Consider the following 17190-nt stretch of genomic DNA (forward strand, 5'->3'; position numbering starts at 1 on the left):
CTCTCTCTTTCCTTCCAGATAAAATTTGGATGCAGCTTGCCTTAGGCCCTCTTTGATGATGCTTCCATTAACTCTTTGTATCTTGTCTGTCCTCATCACGCTGTTTTCAAATTATTCGCCTAAAGTTCTTAACAGGATTCTTTTAGTTTTATCATGCCTGCTGTCTCTGTAGTAGTGTGCAGCTCCTTTGTCCTTAATATTGTGTCCTTAGCACCTTTTTTTGTTGTTCAATCTCGCCATCAATTTGTTTGTGTTTGGTCATTTCAAAGAACTGGCTCTGAAGTTTTGATGATACTCTTTGTAACCTCTTCTGTTTTATTTCTGTTGTCTTTATTCTTTCCTGCTGCTCTCTTTGGATATTTTACCCCAGAATTTTAAGTTAAATGCTTGGCTTAATAGTTTTTGGTTGTCTTTTCCAGTATAAGCATTTACGGATCTGATTTTCCGTCTAAGAACCATTTTAGCTGCATCCCGCACATTTTGATTTGTAGTGATTTCATTCTCCCTGTTCTAATTAGTTTCTTATTTCAGATATATATTTATACCTTGGGAGGGATGCAGGGAGTTCGAAGTGACCTTTAGTTACCAATTCCTGACAAAACTGGATGGTCTCTTGTTAGGATACCTTTTTTTTTTTTTTTTTAGTCAGTTTCTGGTTCATAGGACATTCTTAACTGAACTTGCAGTCTCTGGGTAGGGTGTCACAGCTGCTCAGCCTTCCCCCATGCTGCTCTAATGCCTGGAATCCATAGCCCGCTCCCACTGTGAGGCATCACCCTGTGCCAGTCTGAAACTGGCCCTCCTCTCCGTTCTCAGCCTCGGTGCTGCTTCCCCGGAGAGCCAAAGCTGCCTCAGCCCTCCTGAAGCATCTTGTGGCATCCTTTACTTTCCTTCCTGGTGCACCACACTGCTTGTTTTCTCTCTGACTTCCCCAGAAATCTGAGCCCCACAGGAGCAGGCCCAGGACTTTCGTAGTCTCTGCCATTTCCCCAGCCTTGGCCTGGGTGGGGAACAGATCCTTGTGGAGTCCATGAGTAAGGAAAGGCTCCTCTCCCTGGGCATCCTGCAGGTACTCATCAGCATGGTGTACCTGCCCGAAGCCATGCCCGCCTCCTTCCAAGCCATCTATACACCAGTGGAGTCCGCAGGCACTGAAGCCCAGATCAAGCACCTGGCTCGGCTCATGGCCACACAGATGACAGCTGCAGGACTAGGGCCAGGTGAGTGTCATGTGGAGCTGACCTGGGCCAGGGGTTCGCACAGTGAGTGCTGGGTTCTCCTTACTGGAAGGGCATGGTGCTACCTTACCTCCTCATGGTGGTACAAATGAAACTCACATGAGATGGTAGGTGTAAATAATTCCGGTCCCTTAGATATATTGAGTGCTTACGATTTTCAGGCTCTGGGCTTTGAATCCAGCAGGCCTGGATTTGAGGTCTCAGTTGAACCAGACTACCTCAGCCACTTAATAAGTGTGTGACTTTGGTCAAGTTAACTGAACCTCTCTGTGACTCAGGTGTTTGCCTATGTTAACAATACTAGTGTAGTATAAATTACATACAGAGAAACACAGCTCTTCACTGTACATCTTAGTGAATTTTCGTAAAATGAACACTCCCACATAGCCACCACCCAGATGGAGATACAGATCACTTCCATCTTTCCAGAACATTCCTTCTTACTCCTATCCAGTCAGCACTTAGAGCATCCCACCTCCTGAGATAATCACTTTTCTGCTTTCTGTCTCCCTAGATTAATTTTTCCTGAACTTCATATAAATGGGATCATAGAGAGTCTGGCTTCTTTTGCTCGGCATAGGTTTTTGAGATGCCTGCATGTTGTCATGTGAACCAGTGGTTTATTTTGTATTGCTCAATAGTGTTTCCTCATGCAAATAGGCCATTGTTTGTTTATCCACTCTCCTGTTGATTGACCTGTGGTTCGTGTCCAGCTTTTGACTGTTGTGAATGAAGCTGTACAAGTGTTTGTGTATAAGTGTTTTTTGGGATTTGTTTGGGCTGTGGGGTGGGGGTGGGGGGTTGTTGGGATTTTTTGTTTGTTTGAGTATAGTTGGTGTATACAAGTTTTGGTGTACATGTGCCCTCCTTTATCTTGAGTATATACCAAGGAGTGAGATTGTTGGGTCATAGGTTAGGGTATGCTCAGTGCTACTAGAAACTGCTCATCAGTGTTCCACCATGGCTGTGCTGTTTGATACTCCCGCCCACAGTAAATGGCATTTCTAGTTTGAGCCCTGGTTGTATGCAAAATGAGGATAAAAAGTATGCCTGTTTCAGAATGGTGATTTGCAGACTTAAATGAGCTTTGTGTGTATAAGGCTTAGACTAGAACCTAGCACACAGGAGGTCCCTGGATGGGAGCAGAGGGGTAGAACATTCCTGGAGCCCGTTTGCTACCTCCCCCTCAGGTGTGGAACAGACCAAACAGTGCAAAGAGGAACCCAAAGAGGAGAAGGTGGTGAAGCCAGAGAGCGTCCTGATCAAGCGGCGCCTGTCAGCCCAAGGCCAGGCCATCTCCGTGGTGGGCTCCCTGAGTTCCATGTCTACTCTGGAGGAGGAGGCGCCCCAGGCCAAGAGGAGGCCAGAGCCTATCATACCTGTCACGCAGCCCCGGTGAGTTCCCTGGCAGGTGCAGGACTGAGGGCCTGGGTTTTATTTATTTATTTATTTTTTTATTTTTTTTTTTTAATTTTTATTTATTTATGATAGTCACAGAGAGAGAGAGAGAGAGGCAGAGACACAGGCAGAGGGAGAAGCAGGCTCCATGCACCGGGAGCCCGATGTGGGATTCGATCCCGGGTCTCCAGGATCGCGCCCTGGGCCAAAGACCGGCGCTAAACCGCTGCACCACCCAGGGATCCCAGGGCCTGGGTTTTAGTGTGTACACTAAGTGCATGTGTGTGTGCATGTGTTAAAGACAGACTGACAAACAGATAAACAGGTAGGGCCAGATGAGGATCTGTCTGATTCCCGAGTCAATGCCATACCACGAAACCTTGTCATTTTCTTTTCCATAAAAATACCTCCTTATTTATGTTTAAAGTTGGGATGATGGTATCTCTACGGATCAAGGGAGAATTAAATGAGTTCATAGTGATAGGTAATAAAATTAGATAATCCATGGGGATCCCTGGGTGGCTTAGCAGTTTAGCACCTGCCTTCGGCTCAGGGCATGATCCTAGAGTGCCGGGATCGAGTCCCACATCGGGCTCCCTGCATGGAGCCTGTTTCTTCCTTTGCCTGTGTCTCTGCCTCTCTCAGTCTCTCATGACTAAATAAATAAAATCTAAAAATAAATAAATAAAATTTTCCTTTAAAAAAAAAAAGATAATCCTTGAGGTTGAAAGTGAATTTGATGTAAAATATTTAGCATGATTCCTATATGCTAAATGCTTTATATACTTTATACAGGATGACAACAACCGGTAGTACTACATGACATACATGCTACTGGTTGTTGTCATCCTCCTCTTCATTATTATCCAGCTTAGAGACCAAAAACTCCTGCCAGTCCCTGCCCCTCCCCAACCAAGACCTGCTGTCTGGGCCTGATCCTGAACTCTGAGCTCTCCATTCCCCTCACTCCCTCCTCCAGTCACATGGGCCCTTGGTTCTCCTTGAACAGCCAGGCAGGTCCCTACTGGAAGGCCTTTGCACTTCCTGTTCCCCTGATATTTGTCTGTCTTGTCTGCTTGCTTCATTCAGATCTGCACTTCCACATAGCCTCCTCAGAGAAGTATTTCCTGAGACACACTTACAAAAACAAAGTGGCCCTCTTCTTATTACCCTATTCCCTGCCATGCCTGAGTCACAAGAGAATTAGAGAAGCAGTATAGTGGGGGGTGAGGTTCTCTATATGGCCTGAAGTGGGTCTGGGCTCCAGAAAGGATGTTTTCAGTCACCGTCTCCCTTTCCCTACTCTTTCATGTAGGCTGGCGGGCGCTGGTGGGCGCAAGAAAATATTCCGTCTGAGCGATGTGCTGAAGCCCCTCACAGACGCCCAAGTGGAGGCTATGAAGCTAGGCGCTGTGAAGCGGATCCTACGCGCGGAGAAGGCCGTGGCCTGCAGCGGGGCGGCCCAGGTGTGCTCCTGTCTCCCTAGCCCATGCTTCCAGACCCTCTCCCCATGAGCCTGCCTCACAGCCCAGGGAAGAGACAGCCCTGGGCTCAAACCTCCCAGGCTCTGGGTCCCAGCTGGGCTGCCCACCAGCCTTCCATGCCTCTCTTCTGTCCTCCTCCAAACGGGGGCAGCAGCAGCAGCTTCACACAGTAATGAGGAGGAGGAAACATACGGACGTGCACATCTTTTGCTCAGCGTGGGGCTGGCTGCCCAGGAGAGCCCTGCAAGTGAGGGCTGCTATTGTGTTCTATCTTCCTGGTGGTAGATAGTGTTCCTCTTCTTCTGTGGATTCAGATGGACCAGGTCTAAATCCTGATTCTCTCATATGCTGGCATTGTAACCTCAGCCAAGTGACTTTCCCCCCATATTCCCCCCATTTTTTGAAGTTTAATTTTAATTAACCAAGAAGTATATAAAGATATCCTCTCTGTTAAAAAAGAAAAAAAAAATTTCCAGGCCATAGAGGCCCCATAAGTCTTCTTTGGCCCCCACCTGCATCCCATCTGCTGCCTCAGAGGTGACCAATGTACAAGTTAGGGGAAGCCTTCAGGATCTTTCTCTGTGTACTTAAGTATATAGATACTACTTTTACAAACTCAGTTTTATTCTATGATGATTGATTTCCATACGTACCTACCCATTTTTTCCCTCCCACACAAATGAGACCTACGGGGTATAAGATTCTTCAGCTTGCCTTCCTTGCGTAACCCCCAGGTCTGCCCTGGAGGTCCCTGAGCCTGGGCAGGAAGATGTGCAAGGCACAATCATGAGGTGCCTGGGATTGCCCAGTGCCACACCAACACATACACCCACTCTCCTGTCAGGTGCGCATAAAGATCCTGGCCAGTCTGGTCACACAGTTTGACTCGGGCTTGAAGGCCGAAGTCCTGTCCTTCATCCTGGAGGATGTGCGGGCCCGCCTGGACTTGGCCTTCGCCTGGCTCTACCAGGAGTACAACGCCTACCTAGCAGCCGGTGCCTCAGGCACCCTGGACAAGTACGAAGACTGCCTTATCCGCCTGCTCTCCGGCCTGCAAGAGAAGCCAGACCAGAAGGATGGGTGAGAGGGACAGTCCTGGCTCTCCTGTGTCCTGCCTTTCTTTTGTGGTTTGATCACCTCCCTCTTCACCAGCCAAATCCAAGTGTCCATCCCCAAGACTCTCTGCTCTCCCTGCTCTCTGGAGACACATACAAGGCAGATTCCGGGTGGGCTCTGGGGCCTACTCCCTGGGCTTATTCTCAGCTCTGCTGGTTGCCCTCTGAGCCTCCATTCCTGTAGATAACAGTGCCTGCTTCATAGGCTTGTTTCTGAGGTTGGCTTCTCCCCAGCCCCATCTCACCTGAATTGCTCCTGTAGCTTCCCTCCTTGTTCTCAACCTCCTGCTGATCTATCCATTCGCAGCAACCTGGGTGACATTTTAGAATGTAAATACTAGTTTACCCACTAAAAACCTTTCCTGATTCTCCACTCTTAGGATAAAATACAGCTTTCTATCTGTGCTCTATGAAACCTGCATAACCCAATTCCTACCAACCTCTTTACCTTCTTTTTCCACTCTTCTACTCCTCACTTCCCCCCCCTTGAACATGCCAAGTTCAGAGCTTGGCAGTTCCTGTTTCTGTACCTGGAATGCTCTCCCCACAATTCTTTGCATGACTGGCTCTTTCTCATCCCTTGGCATCAACTCAGTGTTACCTCAAAACAGCGGTTTTTGTCCACCACATCAGAAAAGTGGTACCTGTCCTCATGCTCCATCATTCTCTCCCATTGCTGTAGTAAATGACAAAAGTTAGGAATCCCCATTTTGACAAAGGTGGGAAACTGAGTTTCAGAGAGAGAAAGTCTCTGCCTAAGTCCCCCAGCTGGCAGGGCTCGAACCCTGCTCTGTTTACCTCCAGAGCTCTGTATCCAGGGGGTTGAGCAAGCTGTATGTGACGGACAGCCCTGCCTGCTCCGAGCTCCAGCAGGATTGGGAAGCTTCTCTGCCTTGCAGCCTTTCCCTACCCCTTCTTTTCTGACAGGATCTTCACTAAAGTTGTGCTGGAGGCACCACTGATCACCGAGAGTGCCCTAGAGGTGATTCGCAAGTACTGTGAGGATGAGGTGAGGACAGCCAGCCCATCTCCCTCAGGCCCTAGGATCGTGATGCATGCAGGAGTCCTGCGGGAGGGGGCGGGGGGCACAGGCCTGTGTTGGGGGTCTGCAGAGCACACGGCCTAGACTTGTGGCAGGGGACTCGGTGAAGGACCCAGTCCTTCTGTCCAGTACCAGATATGAGGGAGGCCAGGGAGATATCCCAGAGGCACACTGCAAGTGGACTAAGCTCTGGTTTCCCTCTCTTCTGCATCAGAGTCGCACTTACCTGGGCATGTCCACCCTCCGAGACCTGATCTTCAAGCGCCCATCCCGCCAGTTCCAGTACCTACATGTTCTGCTAGACCTCAGCTCCCACGAGAAGGACAAGGTACCCCTGCCACCCTATGCTGGGCCATACTCAGCCTTTCCTCTGTCCTGAGCACCTAGCCCAGCCTCTTCCACATGCCCCTGAAAGTCCTCTCTGGGCCTGATGCCCTTCCTGCAATAATGTTTTGGTGGTGGATATTTTTTCATTTATGGGGGCAAGAAGCTGCCTAGGATACATATATACACTCATCCTCCCAGGGAGAGCAGTCGCATTCTCCCTCTTACTCCATGCGTGTTGGGGAGCCCCTTTAAGGCCTGATGCTATGCTGGGAGCTGTGCTGGGACCTTGTCGGGGAGCTGACAGGAGAGGAGCTGTGTGGCCCATTGGTGAGCAGTGAGGACACAGCAAGCTCATGGGGTGGAGCAGCATTAGAACAACAGCACATGCAGCTGTGGCAGCCCTGGGGAGGGGCCTGACCTACCTGATGGGGGGATGAGCAGGGGTGGGGTTTAAAGGCTTGTGGGGTGCAGGTGAGCCAGGACCTGAAATAAGAGTAGATGGTTGTGGCTGAACAGAGCCAACAAAATGTGCACATGCATGTGATAGAGAGGGCCCTTGACCCATCGCTGCCCAAGCATTTTGCCACCTCCTTTCCTGGTGTCACGGGTCCATTCATCCAGCAGACCCCTCACTGCAGACTCTGGCTTGGGCCTTTGGTGCTGCTGGAGACAAAGCAATGCCCAGAGACAGTCTCTGTTCTCAGGGCTCTTGGCAGGTGATGTCTGAGTAAAATGGGATATAGCCAGTGACAAGCATTCTGGGCAGGGGGATCCTTTTGTGCCAAGTCTCAAAGCCAAGGAGAATGCTGTCACTTTTGAGGAACAAAGGAAAGCTCATTCTAGTTGGAATGTAGCAAGCAAAGCAAGAGACAGTAAGAGATAGTGCTGAGCAGGTAGGTTAAAGTGATGCAGGGCCTGATTTGGGCCAGGAAACTTCTAAGCCAGCAATCAGCCTGTGGAACAGGTAATTCAGGTAGGCTAGACCTTTCTCAGTCTTGGGCTTGTTTTCCCACTGGTCCTGCCAAGCTCAGCATGGCAGTCTCCCTCTACTCCACCATCTTGCCCGCACTCTCTCTTCAGGTGCGTTCCCAGGCCCTACTATTCATCAAGCGCATGTATGAGAAGGAACAGCTGCGAGAGTATGTGGAGAAATTTGCCCTCAATTACCTGCAACTCCTGGTCCATCCCAACCCACCATCCGTGCTGTTTGGAGCTGACAAGGATACAGGTTTGGTGCAGCTTCATCAGATGTGTATTGAGCACCTGCTGTATCCCAGGCTCTGGGCCAAGTCCTGGGAATGGAGCTGGATTGAGGCTGAGGCAGCCAGGCAGTAATAACCAGAATGAGCAGGCCTAGGGGCTGTGAGAGTCCAAAGGGTTGTCTCACCCCATCCCCAGAGGTCAGGGAGAGCATCCTAGGACATGAGGTGGTGGATTGAGAGCCAGAGGACAAAGGACAAATAGGCAGGGACAGGGCTCCAGGAAGGGCCAGGCATAGGCCTGTTCCTTCAACAAAGCCTCAGGTCCCCCAGAATTACAGGTGGGAAGACCCAGGCCCCAGGGGAATGGACCATTAAACTGGAAGGTTCAGGGGTGCCTGCCTGGCTCAGTTCGTGGAACATGCAGCTCTTGATCTGGGGGTCATGATTTCAAGCCCCATGTTGGGCATAGAGCTTATTTAAAAAAAAAAAAAAAAGTTAAAACCTAGAAGGTTTAGGCTATGGCGGGAAGCACAAGGCCTTCTGGGAGAATAGGAGCCCTGGCATAGCCTGAGTGCCTGGAAGACCTCCCAGGAGAGACCTTGGTTATGTGGGTTGAGGAGATAAAGAGAGTGGGGTTGGGCAGCAGCATTTCAGGCAAAGAAGTGATATGTGCAAAGTGACCTGTTGCAGGCTCTGGGGAGACTGTCAGAAGTAGGATGTGGCCAGAGCACAGAGGCCCAGGGATGGGGGCCACCCCATACAGCCTCTGGCACATAGAGCAAGATGAGGCACTGAGACTTTATCCTGGGCATAGGGTAGTCATGGGAGCATGGAACAGGAGAAGGACAGGGTGAAAACTTCACTTTGGAAAGATTCCTCTAGCTGCTCTGTGAATTGATGGTTAGAGACTAATTGGGACATCAGAGCAGAGGCTCCTAAAAGGGGAGCAGTCCCGGTCTCACCCCATTTTCCTGATGATTGGCTTCCTGCCCCAGAACAGTTTGCTTCCCAGGCTGCCTCCCTTTTGTTCCAGCCCCTGCAAAGAAGGGACAGACAGTAGGGTGGGAAATGGTTCGGAAGAGAGTGGTCCCTGATTCCCCACCCCCTGCCCTATCAGAGGTGGCGGCGCCCTGGACCGAGGAGACCGTAAAGCAGTGTCTGTACCTCTACCTGGCTCTCCTGCCTCAGAACCACAAGTTGATCCACGAATTGGCAGCCGTGTACACTGAGGCCATTGCTGACATCAAGCGGACGGTGCTGAGGGTCATTGAACAGCCGGTGAGGCCCCTGAGCCCACCAGGCTCTGCCCCCCACCCCAAGGGCAGGGCTGAGGCCCCAAGTCCAGCCCTTACCCTGGTATCTCCACCTTGGCATGTGCTAAGCACCAGTGGTGGCCACTCTGGGCCAAGCAAGTTAGTAGCTTATGGGTGGTCCACATGCCCCATCTGCTGATGAAAGAACAATCCTGCAGTTACTAGCCTGGAGTTGGACAGACCTAGGTTCACATTCTGCCTCTCACTTTGTTTTGTTTTCTTTTTTTTTCTTTTCCTTTTTTTTTTTTTAGATTTTTAAAAATTTATTCATGAGAGACACAGAGAGAGAGAGAGAGGCAGAGACATAGGCAGAGGGAGAAGCAGGCTCTCCACAGGGAGCCTACTTGGGGACTCAGTCCCAGGACCCCAGGGTCGCTCCCTGAGCCAAAGGCAGACACAACCACTGAACCACCCAAGTATCTCTCTGCCTCTCATTTCTCACTGTGCAAACTGGCACCTCCTCGGGGAAGGATAATTCAGTCCCCCAAGCTTGTTGCAGGGGTTCCATGAGCTCATATATGTAAACATTCATGTCACTGTCACCGTTTATGAGCTGGGATTCCATTGCTTTGCCAATGGGAATCTTTAGTTGTCATTACACAAGTCCCTCCTGCTCCTCTCTCTGGAGCCACAAGGTCACCCGCATGAGAAGCAATTCTTCTTGCAAACTGGCACCTGAAATTCAGACTGTCTACCCTTCCAATTTGCAGCTAGATTTGAAACATTTTTTTTGTATTTCTCTGTTTCTGCCTTTTTATTATTATGGAAAATTGCCAACATAAAGAAAAGGAGAGACTATGGTATGCTAACCCCCAAATACCCACCAACCAGATTCGGCGGTGTCCTATCCCTCTTTTCAAGGTGAGCCCACCAGACTGTGAGCTCCTGGAGGGCAAAGACTGCCAATTCCATGGACCATTATAAAACCTCTGTTGACAGAGGAAGGCATGAGCCCTCAAAGCCTGGCTGTGCTTCCTGCATTTCTTGCTCACAGAGTGGGGCAGGCTGCAGACACAGGTCAATCCCTGATCTGAACAAGCTGCCATGCTGGGTGCTGGCTGTCACTGATGGCTTTAGAAGCCTGAAAAGTCTTCACCAAGGAATTGGAGGGCAGTTTGGGCATTAGAGGTCGAATTAGGTCAGAGGTGACAGAAAGGGCCCTGCCTGCTAAGTAGGCGGCCAGCACTGGTGAAGGCTTGGGAGCTATAGCCAGTCTGTGCCCTGTGAGATGGGGTAGAAGCAGCACAGGTGCTGCTGCCCTGCTCCTCCCTTCCCTGCATTTCCTCCAGTTCTCTGAACCCCGACACCAGTTCCCCCCCACCCCAGATTCACTGAGGTATAACTGACACGTAGCCTTGTGTTAGAGGCATAAAGCATAATGTTTGGGGATGTGTATATATTATAAGATGACCACAGAAGATTAGTTAACATCTAATTAGTTAACAAACTATAGTTTGTTTTTTTTTCTAGTGATGAGAACTTTGAGATCTCTTTAAAGAGATCTACTCTTTATGTTTCCAGTTCTTGCTTCAGAGTCCCATCATCCACCAGCCACCCTGCCTCTCACACCCGGGCCTCCCTGAGTTCTCCCCTTCGGCCCCCTTGTCGTCCCCACATCACCAGCCCCCTCCCCAGCCTGCCATCCCTCCCTCTCTCTCTAGATCCGAGGAATGGGCATGAACTCACCAGAGCTGCTGCTGCTGGTAGAAAACTGTCCCAAGGGGGCAGAGACACTGGTCACACGATGTCTACACAGCCTCACGGACAAAGGTGCCATCCCCCGGGACCCCCACCTTTCATCCTTTCCTCCATGTCTCAGACCTTCCCCACGTGCCCTTCCCAAGACCTGGCCATCAGAGCTGCTGCGTATATTGCTAAGTGCATTTGAGAAACTAAGGGCCAAAGATTCCTGCTCTGAAATGGAGTTGGCCCTCCCCTTCCCTCGCACACGGCCACCACCATTTCTCCTTCCTCTTGGTGCTCACCCTCACCCCACCTGTGCCTCCTGCTTACTCTCCTGCCTGCAGTCCCACCCTCCCCAGAGCTGGTGAAGCGGGTCCGGGATCTCTACCACAAGCGATTGCCAGATGTCCGCTTCCTTATCCCTGTGCTCAATGGACTGGAGAAGGTATGGCGCTAGATGTCCAGATGCCCCCTGATGAAGACAGGCCAGGGATGGGGAGGAGGCAGGTACCCATGTCAGACGCTAGTGAGCCCATCCCAGGTGCTTGTCAGACTATAGGGCGGTCTCAACTCTTGCTTTTGTCCTCTGTGACCTCAGCCAGGCCACCCCCTCTCTGTGCCTTGGTTTCCTCCTCTGTCAAATGAGGATCACCAAACCCCCCCCCCCCCCACACACACACACCAAGGCCTAAATGTGCTTCCCCTACCCAGGTCTTGTTCCTTACAGTCTGGGGGTCCTGGCAAGCCTTAGTCTTCTCGTTTGTAAAGGGGATGATGTGGGTGGCACAGGAAGGCTCAGATGGGGAGTGATGAGGGTGGGGCGAGTCAGGCCCAGTGATGGGGAGAAAATTCAACCCCAAGGGACCAGAGGGAGTGAGAGGAGGGAAGTATCAGAAGGCGAGCAGTTGGGATGGGGGTTGCTATCTGACCTGCCTCCCCTGCCCTCCCCCTGCAGAAAGAAGTGATCCAGGCTCTGCCAAAGCTCATCAAACTCAACCCCATTGTGGTGAAAGAGGTCTTCAATCGCCTGCTGGGCACCCAGCATGGTAGGTGACATCTTTGATGTGGTCAGAAAGAAGCAAAGCAGAACTTTTTTTTTTCTTGGTGGGGAACAAAGCAAAGTTTACCGAGCGATATAGTACACAACTCCTGAAGAGGGAGGATTCCCAAGAGTGTTGCTCAAAGAACTTTCAACTTAGGAAAACTACACAGTGACTGGGATGGATTCTTTTCCCTCACCCCAGGGGCTGGTGTTACGGAGGGAGTGGAGGCTGCCCATTGCACACATAGCATGTGATCTCGAACCCACACACAAGAGCATCTGGGACTCTCAAAACCGCACCAGCGGAGTGCCATGTCTCCTAGCTGTCTCCACGCAGCATCGCCTCTAAGTGCTGCCAATGAGCCCGTTGCCCAGCCTAGCCTGTGCTGTGCAGGGGTCCTGTCCTTCTGTGGTCACAGCCCAAGGAGGAGGGAGAGGACCTGCTGGAGCACATCAGATGTTGCCCTAGGAGGGAGGGACCCCACGTGGGGTGGGGAAAGGAGAGCAGCAAGGTGAAGGCCTCAGGCTGTGAAAGAAGGCTTCCTAGAGGGGGTGGCATTTTTCTTCCCCTGTTCCTCTGTCCTCCCAGGCCCATCGAAGCAGAGGGTGTCTCATCTTCATTCACCACTCCCCTAATCTGGGAGACCCAAACACACCTTTTAATTTAGGTGTCCACGCTGTCTCCTTCCCCTTCCTACTCCCTCCCACTGCAGGCGAAGGGAACTCGGCCTTGTCCCCCTTGAACCCTGGAGAGCTGCTGATCGCATTGCACAACATCGACTCGGTGAAGTGTGACATGAAGTCCATCATCAAAGGTGAGGCGCTCCCCCCCACTTCCCCCAAGTGGCCTGGCTGCTGCGGACCTGGGGAAGAACCTCAGTCACTCACATGTCCCCGCTGGAATCTGCCAAGTTGGAGATTATGCCACCTGCAACCCCATCTCGGCTCTGGACACCTACCCTCATTCCTTTGCCTCCCTCCCTTCCCTGCCCCCTCCTTCCCTTCCTCCATCCAAGGAACTGGTGCCTCTGCTTTGCGCTGGCACAGAGTAGTCCTCAAGAAAGGTGGGGAGCCCCTTCCTCCCGAGTCCTGGCCCAAGGAATGGAGGAAGCAGAGCCCTTGGCAAAACAGGGGCAGAAAGACACCAGCAGAGCAGATGGAGCACACCAGGGCAGTTGTTGAACCAGGAGTAGATGCCAAGTCCGGCCTGGGCTCCAGTTGAGGCAGGAGAATGTGCCTCCAGAGCAGGGGGTTGGGGACAAACTGGCTGCTCACCTCAGTCAGCAGTTTGCTAATAGCTGCCTTCACCACTCACCGAGCACTTACACTGAGACAGGCTATCCTGAGTGCCTTACAGGCCTGCCTGCCAACACACACCACCCACTACCTGGTGAGTATGCTGACTTCCATCTTATAGATGAGGAGGTGGTGGTTCCAGAGAGGTTGAGGAACTTGCTCAGGGCCATACACAAGCTGAGTGAGTGGTGTAGTGGAACCGCAGAGTCTGACGCCCGGTAGACCCGAGCTGGAATCCAGCTCTACCAGTTCCACTCACCTGGGGCACGCTGGGTCTCGGAGCACCACCTCCCGTAGGAGGACTGTTTCTGGCCCCAGAGTCATGCTTTCCCACCAAGGTGGAAGCCCTGACTATCGCCCGCTCTACTCAAGACACCTGTTCTTTGATTCCTCCTCTTTCCTTTAAGAGCAGGGAGGGAGTGACACCCCCCCCCCCCCCCCCCCCCCGGTCCATGACCACCCCCAACCACCGCTTAGCTTAGCATCTTGCCTAAAATAGCTCCTCCGTGACTACTTATTTCCTAGCCACCCTCAGCAAGTTCTCTCTCAGAATCTTTGCGGTCAAGAGAGGAGCTTGCGGAAGTCTAAAACTCACACTACAACTGAGGAGGAACGAAGGCCTCTAGTAAAAGAACAGTAAAGTGAAAAGAGTCTCAAAGGGGATCATCCAGAAGTGGCCTTTTTAAAGTTCATTTGTTTATTTAAGTAAGCTCTACACCCCACATGGTGCTCGAACTCACAACCCCGAGACCAAAGGTCACACACTCCTCCAACTGAGCCACTCCGGTGCCCCAGAAGTGGCTCTTTTGCAGGCTGTGGCCCCTTTGATGGTGTCGGGGAAGCTGGGGCCTATCCCAAGGATGATAGCCTCACACAGTTTTGCATACAATGTGAGGGGATTCACAGATCCCACTAACCCCTTTAACAGACCCATATTAAGCCCCAGGGGAAAAAAGAACCTTGCCATAGGTTGCTCGGGTGGCCAGCAGCCAGGTCCCTGGAGATGTCCTCAAGGCCCGGCCTTTAGAGGCCCACCGATTCCTTCCTTCAAGCCTAGGCCTATATAGAGCCTCCATGCTGCTAAGCATGAACCTTCCAGCCACTCTCCCTACCTGCTGTTCATCCCCAGCACCCAATCTGGTGAATTCCCAGAGTACATTTCTCTGCTCAGGCTCCCGTGGTTTTCCTGGATGCCCTAGTAACCCCTTTCAACTCTAAGCTCCAGATCCCAAAGTCCAATCCTGTTTTGTACACCATTGGAATCTCCCATGCCTGATAGTATAAGCATTCAGTCATGGCATGCACTCCCCACTTAAGCCACGCTCTTTCTCTGGTGAGCTGGACCTGTCCCCAGTGGTCTGGTGCAGCAAGTAAAAAAAACTGAGTGCCTCTGCTGAGCCCTCTGCCCATGCAGTGCTGGGGACACAGCAGTGATAGAGACAGCCCTGGTCCTGCTCTCCGAGGCTCACAGACCATCTCCAGACAGTAAGAGCCCACGCAGTGAGCAGGGCTGGAACAGGGGAGCCCCAAGAGGACACCGGAGCTGAAACCACAGGGGGATGAATAGGGGTGAGGTAGACCCTGACCCCAGAGAAAGGAAGAATATTTCAGGGGCCAGCAGATGTGCTGAAGAATATTTGCAGGGGCCAAGAGATGTGCTAGCGTGGCCTGGTTCTAGAACTGCAGAGATGAAGTGGACTAGATCTTGTGGTTTAGGGGACGGGACCTGGTTAGGAGAGGTCAGGCTTTAAGCAGTAAAAACAACCATGCCTGGGCCCCACCCACACGGGGTTTCATAGGTCACAGTAGTAGATTGGACTTGATCTCTTGACCTCTGGGAGGTACAAGGTCAGGTGAGCTTCTGAAAGGAAGGACCCCTCCACCTGCTATGGAGGATGGATTAGAGGGCTGGGTGGGAGGCCCAGAAGGAGACTGAGGCTAAGGGGGAGAACGGGGGTTGGTGTGGACCTTTTTAGGCAGAGCAGCAGGAGCCAGCCACTAACTGGAAGGGAGAAGAAAGAGCTTTCTTGGTTTCTGGTAGGTTCACTCTGGCTTCTGTGCTGTCCTTCTACACTCTCCTCTGCTCCGTTAGCCTAGATACCTGCCCTACCCCACTCTAGTCTCCTTCCTGCCTGTGTTCCTGTAATCCCTCCATCCTTCCCCTGTTCCTTATAGGAGCCCCCTCATTCCTTATAGGCACCCACTCCTGTTCTCCATTAGCCTCTCAAGGATTGGGGGCCTCTCTTCTGGCTCAATAAAGACTTCCTGGTTGACAGACTCACATGGCAAGTGGTGTTTGGGGAAGAAGGGATTCAGAGGCAGTTCCTGGGGTCTCCCCATTAGCACAATGGATTGGAGCACCGCCAATCCCACTGGTTTTGGGGTACCACGACCCATTCATGAGGGAACAGACCCCACGGTCTGCCCTGGCCTGCCTACCTTTGTGGATCTCCTTATTCTGCCAGCCCTCCTCGGGCCCTTGCTGGCACTGGGTGTTGAACTGGGGAGCTCTATGTATGCCCACACTTCTTCTTGCTCCTTCCTCCTTTATTACTGTGCCTCCCACATGGCCCTACCCCTGGTATCTCCAGCACCAGCACAAATCCTTAATGCTTGGTCAGAATTGGGAGTGGGCAGTCCCTTGACCATCCTGCTGGTGGACAGCATCTCCCTTCTCCAACAAGGGGACTTATGGAAGTCACAGCTGCCTTCCTCTCTGGTAGAGATGGAAAGGGGAAGCCAGAATGGGCCTCCAGGCACTGGCAGCCTGTCTTTCCTGCCTGAGCCTTTCCATGGGTTGTCCCCAAAGAAAAAGGGCCAGGGCCAAGGTCTGCCCACTCTGCCCAGCCATAGGGCTTTTAGCAGCTGGATCTGTCTCTTCCCATGGACCAACAGCTTAGGCCTTCCAAAGACCAGGCCACAGTGTCCCCTTGGGGACTTGCTGGGTGAGAAAGTCTCTGTCATCTGGAGCTTCAGGAATGAGGGTGAGACCTTCACTCGCATGGGCAGATGAATGGGCTCTTCAGGCTCTCTAAGGGTGGTGGGGCTCCCACCTCCCAGGGGTTGCTGGGCAAAGGGGATAGGCCCACTCTCCGCCTCCTCACAGCCACCAACCTGTGCTTTGCGGAGCGGAACGTGTACACATCGGAGGTGCTGGCCGTGGTGATGCAGCAGCTGATGGAGCAGAGCCCCCTGCCCATGCTGCTCATGAGGACCGTCATCCAGTCTCTGACCATGTACCCCCGCCTGGGGGGCTTCGTCATGAACATCCTGTCCCGCCTCATCATGAAGCAGGTAACCCGCCCCTGAGCGCCGTAGTCCACTGCCTTCAGTACACTGAGGATAGATTGGAGACAGGACCCCAGGCTTTTCCAGCCTGCTCAACCTCCCCCGCTGCAGAGGGAGCCAGGATGAGGCGAGTGCGCTCTATGAGATCAGCCAGCTCCTTTGCCCTGTCCTGAGCCAAGACAGTACAGCCCAACAGAGGTCGCTAACTCAGCTCAAGGATGCAGTTTGATGGGTGATAGGCAGGAACAGGTGGTAGGCTTCACGGACGTCCCAGGAGAGGTGTAGTGCCCCAGGCTGCCACCTCTGCACCCAGCCAGGATGCGTATTAGAGCTGAAAGGTGGGCCTGTTTCTCATGAGAAGCTACAAATCTGGGTTTCTAGAAATACCATGATCAAATAAACCCCTCTCACAAGCTCTCAGATTAGATTCAGCCTACAGGTTGCATGCACACTTTGCAACATCTGGCTTAGAGGTGAAATGCAGATTCAGACAGCGCTGGGTTCAAACCTTGGTTCTTCCTCACGGTACCTGCCTGACCCTAGACAAGCCCGCACACCTCCCTGGGCCTCATGGTTAGCAGGGCTGATGTCACCCATCGGGGCTGCTGCAAGAGTAAAATGACCCAGTGCTCACATGAATGGGTGCTCTGTTTTCTTTCTCTGAGCTGCCCTGATGCCTCAGCTGCTTGGGATCAGGAAGAGAAAGTCCTCTGGAGGGCTGGAGGTCAGGGCTGGAGGTAGCCAGGACTCTTGGATAGTAGG

At 52.1% G+C, this 17190-nt stretch overlaps 1 protein-coding gene and 1 long non-coding RNA gene across 4 annotated transcripts in view; one reads left to right on the forward strand and one right to left on the reverse strand.

The window, feature by feature from the left end:
- SYMPK (symplekin scaffold protein) overlaps nt 1-17190 on the forward strand; it is a 37533-nt gene that overhangs the window by 18776 nt on the left and 1567 nt on the right. For all 3 annotated transcript variants that reach the window (XM_072774217.1, XM_072774218.1, XM_072774224.1), the window contains 13 exons: nt 1070-1220; nt 2429-2633; nt 3952-4102; nt 4965-5200; nt 6163-6244; nt 6492-6605; nt 7685-7832; nt 8924-9084; nt 10781-10889; nt 11147-11247; nt 11758-11848; nt 12558-12659; nt 16247-16434. In XM_072774217.1, coding sequence (XP_072630318.1) covers nt 1070-1220; nt 2429-2633; nt 3952-4102; nt 4965-5200; nt 6163-6244; nt 6492-6605; nt 7685-7832; nt 8924-9084; nt 10781-10889; nt 11147-11247; nt 11758-11848; nt 12558-12659; nt 16247-16434 — 1839 coding nt within the window. The remainder of the gene's footprint in view (nt 1-1069; nt 1221-2428; nt 2634-3951; nt 4103-4964; nt 5201-6162; nt 6245-6491; nt 6606-7684; nt 7833-8923; nt 9085-10780; nt 10890-11146; nt 11248-11757; nt 11849-12557; nt 12660-16246; nt 16435-17190) is intronic.
- Nucleotides 4341-10699, reverse strand: LOC140603753 (uncharacterized). The gene is made up of 2 exons (XR_012006747.1): nt 9562-10699; nt 4341-9251 (listed from the first exon to the last, which is right to left on the reverse strand). It is a non-coding gene; the product is annotated as an uncharacterized lncRNA (long non-coding RNA).

This window comes from Canis lupus, chromosome 1 (genome assembly GCF_048164855.1).
Source record: "Canis lupus baileyi chromosome 1, mCanLup2.hap1, whole genome shotgun sequence".
Classification (NCBI taxonomy): Eukaryota; Metazoa; Chordata; class Mammalia; order Carnivora; family Canidae; genus Canis; species Canis lupus.